The sequence below is a fragment of the Aricia agestis genome, chromosome 15, assembly GCF_905147365.1.
Source record: "Aricia agestis chromosome 15, ilAriAges1.1, whole genome shotgun sequence".
NCBI lineage: Eukaryota > Metazoa > Arthropoda > Insecta > Lepidoptera > Lycaenidae > Aricia > Aricia agestis.
In genome coordinates, this window is record NC_056420.1 from 612,423 (window position 1) to 626,444 (window position 14,022).

At 35.3% G+C, this 14,022-nt stretch overlaps 1 protein-coding gene across 2 annotated transcripts in view; it reads left to right on the forward strand.

Moving 5' to 3' along the window:
- LOC121734247 (zwei Ig domain protein zig-8-like) overlaps nt 1-13,266 on the forward strand; it is a 235,949-nt gene extending 222,683 nt beyond the window's left edge. Inside the window, exons 6-9 of one of the 2 annotated variants that reach the window (XM_042124727.1) lie at nt 366-410; nt 5,274-5,391; nt 8,826-9,013; nt 12,627-13,266. In XM_042124727.1, coding sequence (XP_041980661.1) covers nt 366-410; nt 5,274-5,391; nt 8,826-9,013; nt 12,627-12,718 — 443 coding nt within the window. In that variant the 3' untranslated portion in view covers nt 12,719-13,266. The remainder of the gene's footprint in view (nt 1-365; nt 411-5,273; nt 5,392-8,825; nt 9,014-12,626) is intronic. The other variant, XM_042124728.1, reaches the window with a different exon arrangement.
- Nucleotides 13,267-14,022: the final 756 nt, after the last annotated feature.

The following is a 14,022-nucleotide window of genomic DNA, read 5'->3' on the forward strand; positions in this document are numbered from 1 at the left end:
GTTTTTAAATAAGTAGTATTATTATTATCTATACCATTTAGATCGAAGAGGCTCCGAAACTACTTGGCTAATTCTAATGATATGGACATAATATGATAGGTTAAAAAATACGTAACAAATGAAGTTGCAGGCAATTGATCGTCCAAATCGTTGTGATTTATAATTTTAATTTGTGTTTTGAGTGCGAGTTCTTTTCACTTTTCACCGTAACGACATGACAATGACAAGGAGCAGCGCCCCTAAGAAGTAACAATGGCATCTGTCAGTACCTTTTCGTTGATCTCACGGTGAAAAGGGACAAAAACTCATACTCATCGTTATTATCAGTTCTCCTATCCCACCCTAAGTGTTTGTGTTACTTCCAGATGAGTCCCACACCCCCGCGCCTCAGCCTCCGGTTCGATTCCCAGGTACCAAGCTTTCCATACATTTTAGTTGTCCATACAACTTCATACAATATATGCTTGATGTAGCATCCATTTGGTACCTGGGTACCAAGCTTTCCATACATTTTAGTTGTCCATACAACTTCATACAATATGCGCTTGATGTAGCATCCATTTGGTACCTGGGTACCAAGCTTTCCATACATTTTAGTTGTCCATACAACTTCATACAATATATGCTTGATGTAGCATCCATTTGGTACCTGGGTACCAAGCTTTCCATACATTTTAGTTGTCCATACAACTTCATACAATATGCGCTTGATGTAGCATCCATTTGGTACCTGGGTACCAAGCTTTCCATACATTTTAGTTGTCCATACAACTTCATACAATATATGCTTGATGTAGCATCCATTTGGTACCTGGGTACCAAGCTTTCTAGTCATACAACTTCGTATAATAAGCGCTTGATGTACTTATATCCATTTGGTACCTGGGTACCAAGCTTTACATACATTTGAGTTTCCCATACAACTTCATACAATAAGCGCTTGAATGGACTACCTAGTGCTATAATTATTTGTTACCTAGGCTGAGTTACAAACGCTTTTGTTGTCAATTTCATACAGATTCGTCCAAAATAGCGCTTTGCCTTACATTTGGTACCATGGGGTACCAAAGCTTTTATGTATTATTTAGTAATATTTATTTAATTTCATTCAAATTGTTGTGAATTGTAAGTAAATGGTTGGATGTAATGAGCGATTCATTGTCCATTTATAAATAGATTTAGATGTCTAGTGTTTACACATAACCGAATGAGCGTTTGTAAAATTATGGAATTTCTGGTAACAAATTCATAGGAGTAGTAAAATCATTAAACTAATTATTAAAAATAAAAGCCGGTTCGAAATACTAACACATTATATTATAAAGCGGTGCTCGGTAGAGTGGAGTATGCAAAATATGAGAACAGCTTAAGATTTTGAATGTTGCTCAAGAGTCATATTGGTAATATTTTTACAAAAAAGAAATGATTAAAAATGAATCCATTCGTCTCCTGGCAACTTTCAGAATCATAATCATTTTACATTTTGCATAAGTCATAACACCCAGCGCATGTGTTTATAGAATATTTTATGCAATTTTTTTTGGGTTAAAGATGAAGCGATTGTTCAATACCACTACCCCGATTATAATATTTTACGCATCGATTGATGTAGCTCGTTTAATATTATGTTAGGAAAATACTACGAATAATAAAAACTAAGGAAACGTAACTCCCATACTTCCTTTTCGCATACTAAAATATGGCAATAGCAACGAAACACACACACGAAATAAAGCCACTCAAATTTACAAAAAACACAAAATTGCGAATACATGCATAAAGTATACATACGTATTAGTGTCACATTTTGTAGGCTCGTGGACAATTTTTTTGACGCAGTTATCTTCCTTAGTTTATTATTTGTAGGGAAAATACCATTTTGTAGTTTGATAGGAAACAAACGGTGTATTAAACAAGGAGAACACTTATTCTAATTCTACAACAGCACTATCACGATATCCATTGTCCATTTTATAACAAAATATCTTTAACAGAGATGAAAAAGAAAAGTTAAAAAATAAAGTGGCTTTTATCATCAGAAGACCCATTACCGGCCGTCCCACCTTTCAAACTGTCCCGCGATTGAAAACGCTCTTAATTTCACCGCAAATGTACAGAATATTTTGTACATTTGTGGAGTCCCGCAAATGTACCTTTTGGAGTTTTAAAGCGGAACTTAAGAATTCGCGCTTTAAGATGAATGTCATTTTGCACTTACCGGTTTTGGAGTAGTTGGCATTCGAGTAATATCCAAGTAAACATTTTACAGGTACATCATACTATTAGATGACGCCCCCAACTACGTTACGCTAAATTTAGTTTATCGCGCGAGAACCTTACATTTTTCTGGGATAAAAAGTGTCCTATGTCCTTTCCCGAATCTCAAAGTATCTTCATACCAAATTTCAGCAAAATAACGCCTGCGTGGTCCAGTGGTTTAGAGCGCGGAAAGTTTGGTTAGGACAATGCAGGCTGATCACCTGATTGTCTGACAAGTAAGATGATCCATGCGTCGGATGGGCATGTAGAAAGTCGGTCCTGCGCCTGATCTCTCGCCGGTCGTGTCGGTCTTCCGTCCCACTGGGTTACGAGAGTAAAGGAATAGAGAGTGCTCTTGTGTACTGCTCACACATTTGGGCACTATAAAATTACTCCTGCGTAACCGGCCTGGTTTCCATAAAACTGGCTCCCGTCACCGAAACCGGTGGGGGAGTTATTATTATATTATACCAAATTTCAGCAGAATCAGTTCAGCAGCTTGGGCATGAAGATTGAAGAGGTAACAGACAGTCAGACAGACACACTTTCGCATTTATAATATCAAGAGTGTAGATTACACTGTATAGACGTCTTTTAATGAAAACCCGCTTGAAAGAGTGACTTCAATTTGTGCTCGTTACGTTCCGTACAAAACGTTTGTTTGAGACAAACGTCATGGTATTAGTTTTCGCTTTAAAAATTCATGTTATCCTAATCTTATATATAAAATTCTCGTGTCACAATGTCAGTAGGCCTGAGAATTGGCTACTATCTACTTTTTATATTGATAAGTGCATTTGTTGAATAAATAATAGTAAATTATTACAACTCGAGACTGATGGCGACCATTGTTCGTGCGACGGGATAGCGATGGACGTTGCCATGTGCTATACTTATTTAGTCACTTCAATAAAATAATATGAGCAAAATACTTTATATGGCAAAACAACGTTTGCTGGGACAGCTAGTTGTATATAATATATTGTAGTTTTTTTAAAGAGCGTAGGTCGCTATAGCCGTGACGTCACTGCGACCCATGAGGATCTATTGTGACTCCTTCGCACTAGAGTATCATCCCCAACCCAATACTGCTCATAAATTGAACGATATGGTTGGGGTTGGTGCCACGAATTCCCTCTGTGGATTATTATTCGAGTATTCGTGGCGACCAAGCCTGTTCCTGCTCTGTTATAGTAGAGCAGGACAGTCGATGAGAAGGTGAATAGGTGTCTCATCCTCCTCCTCACAGAATCTGCAAGTCGTTATGCTACAAATACCTTTTACGTTTAGGTATTTGTTGGGCTTGCAGTGCCCAGTTAGGCTTCTGGTAAAGATTCTTAATTGGTTCCTACCAAAGGTGAGTACTAATTGTATGGTAGTTCAATGTTATTTAATTTAGTACAGTTTTGTTGCAAAAAGTCGCTTCCGTTCCAATCCGCGATAGTGTTTATTGAGCCTTATAAGTAGAAGAGCTTTAAAACTAAATAACTATAAAGTAGATAAAATACTATCAAACTTCCCAGTTAGTTCAACACGTGGTAACCATTAACGTTTTCACCGTCTTGTGAGTTTCACAAAGGTCCTGACATGTTTAGTGAGCATAAAGGGTCGGTCGTGACACCTGATTAAATGTGTTACACGTGTAAGTTATACCATCGAATGAGCCCACAAACATAGAATTGAGAGATTAATCGAATAAAAATTAGATTAGAAAATAGCATATATTTTTAGGATTAAGGGTAACTAAGACTAATACGACCGAAGAAACTCAGGAAAATGTGAGAAAAACGGGGGAAATATTAGAAAGGGTTTATCTCACGAACTACTGGAGCAATATTTGGCACAGATATAGAGTAGACCACGTGAAAGGAGTATTTATAGCTATTTTTATGGGAAAATGTACGGTTTCCGTAAAATTACTAATTTACGCGGGCGAAGCCACGCGGGACATCTAGTGAGGAATATTACAAAGATCGGAGCAGAGAGCGCTACTATTTACTAGCACATACAGCAAGTAATCCGACCAAAATCCAACATGTTGCACACGTCTTATAAAAATATGGACTGAAACATTGTTAAACGTCGAACAGAGCTTTTTGTTTACTGTCTGTGCTAGTACTGCCGTCTAGCGTGCCAACATTGCGGTAATATAATATTATACTATACTATAGTATTCAAAATTATTTTGCCCCGTACAACAAATGTCTAGTGGTACAGAGCGCGGCTCTTGACTCGGAGGTCGTGGGTTCGATTCCCGCGTTGAAAACATGATATTTCCAAGTTTGGTTAGGACAATGCAGGCTGATCACCTGATTGTCTGACAAGTAAGATAATCCATGCGATGGGCATGTAAAAAGTCGGTCCTGCGCCTGATCTCTCGCCGGTCGTGTCGGTCTTCCGTCCCACTGGGTTATGAGAGTAAAGGAATAGAGAGTGCTCTTGTGTACTTCGCACAAACTTTGGCACTATAAAAATACTCCTGCGTAGCTGGCCTGGTTTCAATGAAACCGGTGTGGGAGCTATTATATATTATACTATTCTAGCAAAAAATCTTTATGTATAACTTGTATGACAATAAACTATTTTGTAGAATGTAAAGTACACTGTTAAGCGAGTTCTAAGTTGGCTTTCGACACTCAAAGTTGTTACTTGTGCTTGGTTGTTCTAGTAAGTTACTAAACAGTAAACACATACAGAGGTAGTCAGATCTAAGTTGTCTAGCTGACCGACAACGTGCTTATGATTTTAGACTTTATTACAACGAGTTAAGGTCCATTTTTACACATACGGAGTTACAAGCAAGATCTAAGTTGTTTAGCTGACCGACTATACAAGCTTATGATTTCCGATTCTATTACAACCCAATAAGTTCCATTTTCCCTTGTATAAAATCTAGTCAATTCTGTTACCAAATTAGAAGTTCGATTTTCAAACAACTGTACTGACCATTATCTTAAGGCCGACCAACCGATTTTTAACTCTATCACCACATACTAAAATTGCCTTTCCCTCAGCCGCTGCGGCCACGATCTGGGGTTCTCAAGATGTGTACGTGAAGAAGGGCAGCACGATCAGCCTGACCTGTTCCGTCAACGTGCACTCTTCGCCGCCATCTAGCGCCTCTGTACTGTGGTAAGTTTATGTATATATTTTTTTTTATGAAATAAGGGGGCAAAAGAGCAAACGGGTCACCCGATGGAAAGCAAATTCCGTCGCCCATGGACACTCGCAACATCAGAAGAGCTGCAGGTGCGTTGCCGGCCTTTTAAGAGGGAATAGGTGTAAAACCTCCGGTAAACTCACTCACTCGGCGAAACACCCGTGGTGTTTCTCCGGTCGAGCTGGCCCATTCGTGCCAGCATGCTCTACCACGTATGTGTGTGTTAACGTGATTTAACGGCACTGCTACGCGATTTTAATGTTTTCTTAGCATGTTTTTTTTCCTTGTAGCTTTGACGTCACTGGGACCCTTCAGGATCTATTTTGACTCAACCTTATAATGTACTCCAATACCTAATTAAATTGTGTGTAAGGCTTAAGTTAACCCTTTAAATGCAATGTTAAAATATAAGTTCACAACACATCATCATGGATCACAAGTACCATGTCAATGAAGGTTTTAATGCATTATGAATCGAAGTCATAAGAAATTGATAAATAAAAAGCAAAGTTAGAAAATCAAAATTAAAATTTGTCACTTTATGGCGCATAGTCCCATATTATTTAAATCTATTATAATTCCACTTTTAAACTTAACCTAGGCACATTAAAATAGAAATACTATAAAAAGAAAAAAGAAACACACGTAACCGCGAGTACATTTTCCGCGGATAACTCGAGGAAAATTGAAACTAAAAACATAATTTTCACAAGTGGTGGGAATTTAAAATAATACGCGGGCACTTGAGCGGAGCGCTGTGGGGTTAATCCGAGTACATAACTGCTTTAACCCGCCACGTGAGTCGTACAAGATATTACACTCGTTACTCGAGTTGGTCGCGTATGTCGCAATATATACATATAACTTGTAGTACCCATGTTAGTTTATACTTTATATGTATCTACATAAAATATGGATAGACGATATTAGTACCATTAAATAGCAGTAGCAGCAGCAGCAGACTTCAAGATCAATATCTCCTAATTATTGACGGTTTTACTTCTACAACGCAATTATTTCCACAACGCATAATATGACAAAACAACGTTTACCAAGTCAGCTAGAATTAAATAAAAACATAAAAATGATTATTATCACACAATGTTTTATCGTAAAACTTTTATATAATATTATAACACAGATGGATTTTGTCAGCTAAATCCCTTCGCAATTTCTAAGCGCCATTATTCTTCCCGGAATTATTAAGTATAACATTATTGAGTTATTGTTTCGGCCCTGATTACGCAAGGTTCCCGAGGGATGGGAAGGTTCCACCCAATTTGTATTTATAAGCGTTGAAAATAAAATGCCTTGTTTGTAATTACTGATAAAGTTTTCTGGGTCAATTTTACCGAAAAAAATTACAACGGTGTTGTAAGCACCAGTTGCTGTTTTAGGGTTAAGATTTGTTGTTTGTTGGTTGGGTTTCGCGAAGAAAATATATTTACAACTTATCCAAAAATAGATTTGTGTTTTCTACGCATAATATAATAATATGGTTGGAGGAATATTACTAACAAAATAATTTTCAGTGGTATGAACTCTTCTTAGCACTCCTAGTATTTTCAAACAAAAATCAGCAAAAATCTAAGGTGTCAATGTGATGACTGTCAACGTTTGCCATTTTAAGGGTCATAAAGTTATTAGCGCGCTATTAGTGCCGTACTCAGAGTGGAACATTAATTACTTAAATGAAATTAATTCAAAATTTTGACATAAGCCCCATACATTATCTGTCAAACTCTTCATTATATTGAAGGTTAATCATCATTAAACGGCTCTGAGTACGGCGGTTAGAGTCTTACATTAAATACAGTTTACTAGATATTATTTAGCCATTGTGATTCAAATTCACAGCAGTAACCGTCACCATTAACAAAAACGGCTTCATATCAACAAATCAGGGCGGCTCTTACACCATAATTAGCGATGTTTATCGCGACATAGTCCAGGGGCCGGCCGACGAGTCGTTACCATTTACATAATAACGGCTATTAGCGCTCGGTCTAGACTTCTAATAATGGATGAATTCAGTGCTTAAACATGTATTTACATAATTAATGGACTAAATAGTCAGTTTATTCAGTTGGACGAATGAAAATTTATAGTTAATTGAAAGTCAGTGAAATGAAAAATCTACAGCTGATAGAGGCTAGGTAAATTATTTTAGAAAAACTGTAAGTTCGAAGGAACGAAGTTGCAATATCTAGTTAATAATATTATATACTAGTTATTTCCGCTATAAAACTTAACCTTCAGGCAATCTATGATATTACAATAAATTTCAATAATAATTGTACTGATATTTAAAAAAGAAAATTATTTTATAAGTACAGAACAAATACTTGAATTAAGAACATTATTTCAAGTGCCCTTAGGCATTTCAAAATGATCTTATCTTTTAACCAAAATTAAAACAAGACTACAATACATTTTTTGCCCATTTATAGAATAATTGTCCAAATGTCAACAAAATGGAGTAACATTTTATTTGACCTGACGAATGTCAAGAATCTTCTATAACGATCTGTCTGGAGGCTCACGACAAAAGCCTAGGTATAAGAATAGAGCCTAGAGTACTTAGTATTCAATCTAGAATCCGACCTCCGACAACAATATTCTAGGCCTTAGAATATTCAGTTTTCAATTTTATGTTAATTTTATGCAAGGATTCCAAACTTTTTCGATACGGCTTGTAATTTGATGGAAATGCGTTAAATTTTCAAGAACGTGCCTCCAATTTTCTTTTGAGAATTATGTACTGATTAGATTTTTTCTTTACTGATTATTTGAAAATTATAATATTTGATTTCTACAATAAATGAGATAGGACATTAAATTTCAATTATTTATAATAGAAACCATGAGCTTAATAATTATGTTTGTACCAAATACCAATTATAGGCTAAAAGTATTTTTATTTATTGGCAATGTTCAGATTATACTATCTCTGACTGTTTTTTGACTGGCCCCATAGCCCGAAGTTTATAAGCCTCTTTAAAAATAATTGATATATATTCTACATTATATTATCTATGAGCGGGAGTTGGATGGAGGTTGCCATGGTGATATACTTGTTACGGGACTTCATAATAATTATTCTTTACAAATAAAGCACTACGATACAAAATGCTATTTTAACTACACAACAATAATGATAACCTTAATAAAGAAATTATAAAATAAATCCAGCACTGACCTTGCTGATGATGATAAATTATTGTTAAAAACACTCTAGATTATGCAAGCTTGCAAACAAAAAATATCAAAGTACTCGGCCCACACGCTTGAATGCAACGATGCTACACACAGAAAAACACGACACCTTCTAATTTCATCAGACGTTAAAAACGATGTATTCCATACATTTGGTATACTTCCATTCTACTAGCTCTTCTTTCTCCAGGTATCACGGCAGCACAGTGATCGACTTCGACTCACCGCGCGGCGGCATTAGCCTGGAGACGGAGAAGACGGAAGGCGGCACAACCAGCAAGCTGCTAGTCACCAAGGCGGCGCTGACCGACTCCGGCAACTACACGTGTGTGCCGAACAACGCGCATCCTGCAAGCGTCAGCGTGCATGTGCTGAATGGTGAGTGATAAGGGGACTTCTTTAAGTACGCAAGGTAGTTAAGGCAGAGGGGGGAATCAAATCTCGTTCAATCGTCTGTGCGAGGATAATGTCTTAACGCAATTTGCAGAAATGCCTTCACCTTTGATACCGATAATTTACACCTCTATCACAAATAAAAATATTACATACTACCACGCAGAAATACAACTACGTAGTAAGCTTTTTGATATATTATAATGTATTTGATTATAATGTATACTTTATATTCAGGGTAGAACATTTTTAGGGTTCCGTACCCTAAGGATAAAAAAACCGGCCAAGTGCGAGTTGGACTCGCCCATGAAGGGTTCCGCAGCAACAATAAGGTTTATGTTTTATGAAATTAAAAGGGTTTTGATTTATTTTTATGTTTCAGTTGATTTAATGAAAGCTAATTTAAGGTTTACCATTTATGACGTATAAAAAAAACTACGTGCTAGATTTCGTTCAAACCAATTTTCGTTGGTAGTTTTTATAGTAATGTACATCATATATATTTTTTTAGACTTATCATGCCCCTACTTTAGAAATTAGAGGGGGAGGGGACACACATTTTACCATTTTGGAAGAGTCTCTCTCGCAAACTATTCCGGTTAGAAAAAAATGATACAAGAAACCTCAATATTATTTTTCAAGACCTATCCATAGATACCCCACACGCATAGCTTAGATGAAAAAAAAAATTTTGTTTCAGTTGTAGGTACCATCGAGGGAGTTGATTCCTATGCAATTGACAGACCAACGTTATTTGGTCGAATATGTCAATTCAATGTTAATTGTGATCTGTCAGCTGGGTTTGACGTAACGCAACCAAACTACTTAGGTCCCCGATTTGCATTGGAATCAACTTCTCTGATAGTACCTATGGGGACCCTAAAAATTTTAATAATTTTTCCATTTTTGTATCAAAATCTTAATGCGATTCACTGACTACATCTACTTACCAAGTTTCAATAGTATGGCTCTTATAGTTTCGGAGAAAAGTGGCTGTGACATACGGACGGACGGACGGACAGACAGACAGACAGACAGACAGACAGACAGACAGACAGACAGACAGACAGACATGACGAATCTATAAGGGTTCCGTTTTTTGCCTTTTGGCTACGGAACCCTAAAAACGGGACCTTATTACTGAGACTTCGAAGTCTATCCGTCTGTCTGTCTGTCTGTGTCCAGGCTGTAACTCAAGAACGGTAATAGCTAGTAAGTTGAATTTTTTACAGATTGTGTATGTCTGTTGCCGCTATAACGACGAATACAAAAAACAAAGTAAAGTTATTATATAAGGGGCTCCCATACATTAACATGTTTTTTTGGCCCTTATTGCTCGTAATCCATAATGGCAACAGGTAGGTACTTAAAATATTCACTAAATTCTTATTTATATTTGTAATTTGATATTAAATAATAAAATCAACATAAATTAAATACTTGAGGGGGGCTCTCATACAAAAAACACTATATTTTCGCTTTATAACGGTACGGAACCCTTTGTGCGCGAGTCCGACTTGCACTTGGCCGATTATTTTTGATTACTAATAAAGTACATAATCAAAAATAATTTTGTTCCGAATATTACAATTGAAAACTGAAAATAATTGACAACGCCTAGCTGTTCTATTAATTAATGTTTAAATAATAAGGACTTGTTACGCTTTTAAGCAAGAAATACAAAACAGATTTTGATTAAATTTTCTTCTTTAAAACATATAAACTTTTTTATCAAACAAGATTTAAGACATTTACTGAGTCAATTTTTCTTCTCGTTTTCTATGAACTACTTTACACTTGTGCTCCTGAACTTTGCGAGTAAACACAGAAGGTCAATTGGAAACCTTTATTCTACGCAATATGTGTAATATCAATAATATATCAATCTTAATACAATATTCCGCAGTATTTATATAGGAAACTAGACTAGGGCTATACAAATATTACATTAATAACAATTGCTACCGCAGGGCAGGGCACAGACCTTTCCAAATTAGCTTTTAACTTCGTTAACTCTTCAGTTAATACGGTATCTCACGGGAGGAATACAAGTTTTTGGATAAGTGATTAACATATTACTAATTTAGAACCATGAATATTAGTATTTTTAGTAGTAGTGAGTCAACTCATTGGTTAAGGCACTAGATGTCATAGCACATTACTTTTATGAGCTAATCTTTTGCTTGGAAAACCAAATTTCCTTCAATTCTTCTCGGCGGGGTAGTTCCCGAACCGGTGGCAGGCATCGTAGTTTCTTCGTTCGGCTTTCAAAAAGCGTATCATGATACCCATTTTGAATAAAAATATATATATTTTTTTAATTTATTTCCAAAAACTTTACCGTTTAAATTATTATTTTAATACTGTACTATATTACTATAAATTCAGTATTTTACTTCATAAATAATTATTGACAAGCATATAGCACTTATTAACCTGATATTAAAGTTAACATCAAAAGGGAATGGAGTTTATTCGTTTGTGAAAACTGTGTGTAAATTATAAACAAAATATTAATATCCAAGTTTCAGAAATAACGACTTATATTAAACCTCTTTAATGGAGTTATCCTTATTAAACTACTTACGTTATGTAAGTATATAAGAATATTATGAGTTAATTTATTTTATTTATTATGATATTCTGCTAGGATGAAAAGCATATTATTATTTGTAGACGAAAGAACTGATAATCATTTTACTTCTATCAATATTGTTCAATAAGAACCCTATGAAAATCTATGTGTGTCTTACGTTAGTATACCAGTTAATAGCGTAGAAAATGTAATTTTCTCTTAAACTATTGATGTAATCATGAAATAGCTTTCGTGATAGACACCATATTCTGAAGATTGTAGGATGTGGCCTTAACCACGAGGCAAGCCACACAACTTTATACTAAACTAGCTGACCCGGCAATCGTTGTTTTTCCATATAAATATTTCTAGTTTACTGATACTATAATTTTTTTTACTTTTTTACTGAAAAAAAGTAAAAAAGTATTCTCAGGCCTAACGAATGCAAATCGGGGACCTAAGTAGTTTGATTGCGTTACGTCAAACCCAGCTGACAAATCACAATTAACATTGAATTGACATATTCGACCAAATAACGTTGGTCTGTCAATTGCATAGGAATCAACTTCCTCGATGGTACATACAAAATTTAATTAAAATCGGTTGAGCCGTTTTGGAGGAGTTCGCGCATAAACACTGTGACACGAGAATTTTATATATATAAGAAAATCTCATATTATCTATATATTATACGGAGAGAAAAACTTTGTATCACTTTTGACGAAAACTGGGGAAACGTAGGTGCATGAAATTTTGCACAGTTATAGTTTATATGGTGAAGGAGTGCATCGAGCTAATATTATTTTGAAATTATGCTTTTATCATATATTTTTTTACAAATAAAATAATACACACACTACAACACACACTAGGAAAGATGACAGATTTTTGAGTGACAAGTCTATACATACGAATTATACTCTTTTAATTATGGTCCAATTTCGACCATTGGGTGATCTCTAGTATAGTTAAATAGTCTTGTAGTATGGACCATAGTATGTTAACCAATATTTTCATCACCAGGTGAGCACCCCGCTGCGATGCAGACGAGCAACTCGGCCGCTCTGACCGCCCCGCTCTCCGCCATCATCATCATCACCGCCGCATGCAGATGATGGGCTGGTGATCACGCCGTTGGAGCTTCGGGATTTCGTCAGATGGTGATATTTGATTAATTGTAATTATTTTAATGCAGTTACTATCACAAAGTTGATGAAGTATTATGTTAAAAGTTTTATCATATTTGTGATTACAAGTTGTTCGTCTTGTTAATGCTTAGAAATCTTTGTTTTTAGAAAATAATAATTAAAACAAAGATTTACGAAGTACATAGTAGCAGAATGATGAACTACAGGACTGAGCATGAATTTCTGTAGACACCTGTAGTTATTGTAATGTTAACACTATCGAAAATGATTCGTATGAAATTGGTAGGCTCTTTTATAGCTTCATATTCAGTAATGACTACTAGCTGCCTACAGAAACGCATGCTCATGATTCTGTTATTATCACAGTCAATCTGAACAACACAAGTTTTTTACGCTTACTACATAGTAAAACGGAATTATAGCTGACATATTTTAGCAAGAACTATCCGAAATACGTCAGCTTAAATCCAATATAAAAAATATTTAGTTTTAGCGAAATATTTATATTGGTTTAAAACCAAAATTTAGGTGCAATTTAAAATAACTTCAACGATGGAATTCCAATTTAGCGAGTGAATTTGTTACATTCCAAATGAAGCTGATAAATAAAATGAATTTGTATTTTTCATTCGTCGAAAGCTCCAATGAAAATAATACGGAGTAAAATGATAGTTTAAAAATAAAATGAAACTAATGGCTAAGAATATACATAGAGTAAGCTAAGCGTAATTTGATGCGGATATTGTTGAGTATGTTTAACATTTTTATGTACATTGTACTAGTTATTTTAAATAATGTCATTTGAATAGTAATGTAATATCCTCATCAAAAAGTAGTCATAAGCTAATTAAGATTAAGCCCAATCCCCTACCATATTCCCTTCCCTACTCTCACCTATTATCCTATTCCCTCTTAAAAGGCCGGCAACGCACCTGCAGATCTTCTGATGCTGCGAGTGTAAATAGGCGACGGAAGTTGCTTTCCATCAGGTGACCCGTTTGCTCGTTTGCCCCTAATTTTCATTTAGAAAAAAAAGATTTACGACTTGAAGGATTTAATTTTTCAATTATTGTGAATGCATTAATTATTTGAATGCATTAGATTATTCATACATCGATGGTAAAATAATTATGAAACAATAAGAAAAAATAACTGTCATTGTTAAGAAGGATGCAAACTGATAATGATGAACTAAGAATATCGATACTGTCAGTTCAAATCTAAAGATCGAATACAATTTTTTTTAAGGGGGGGTTAAAATGTTGTACATT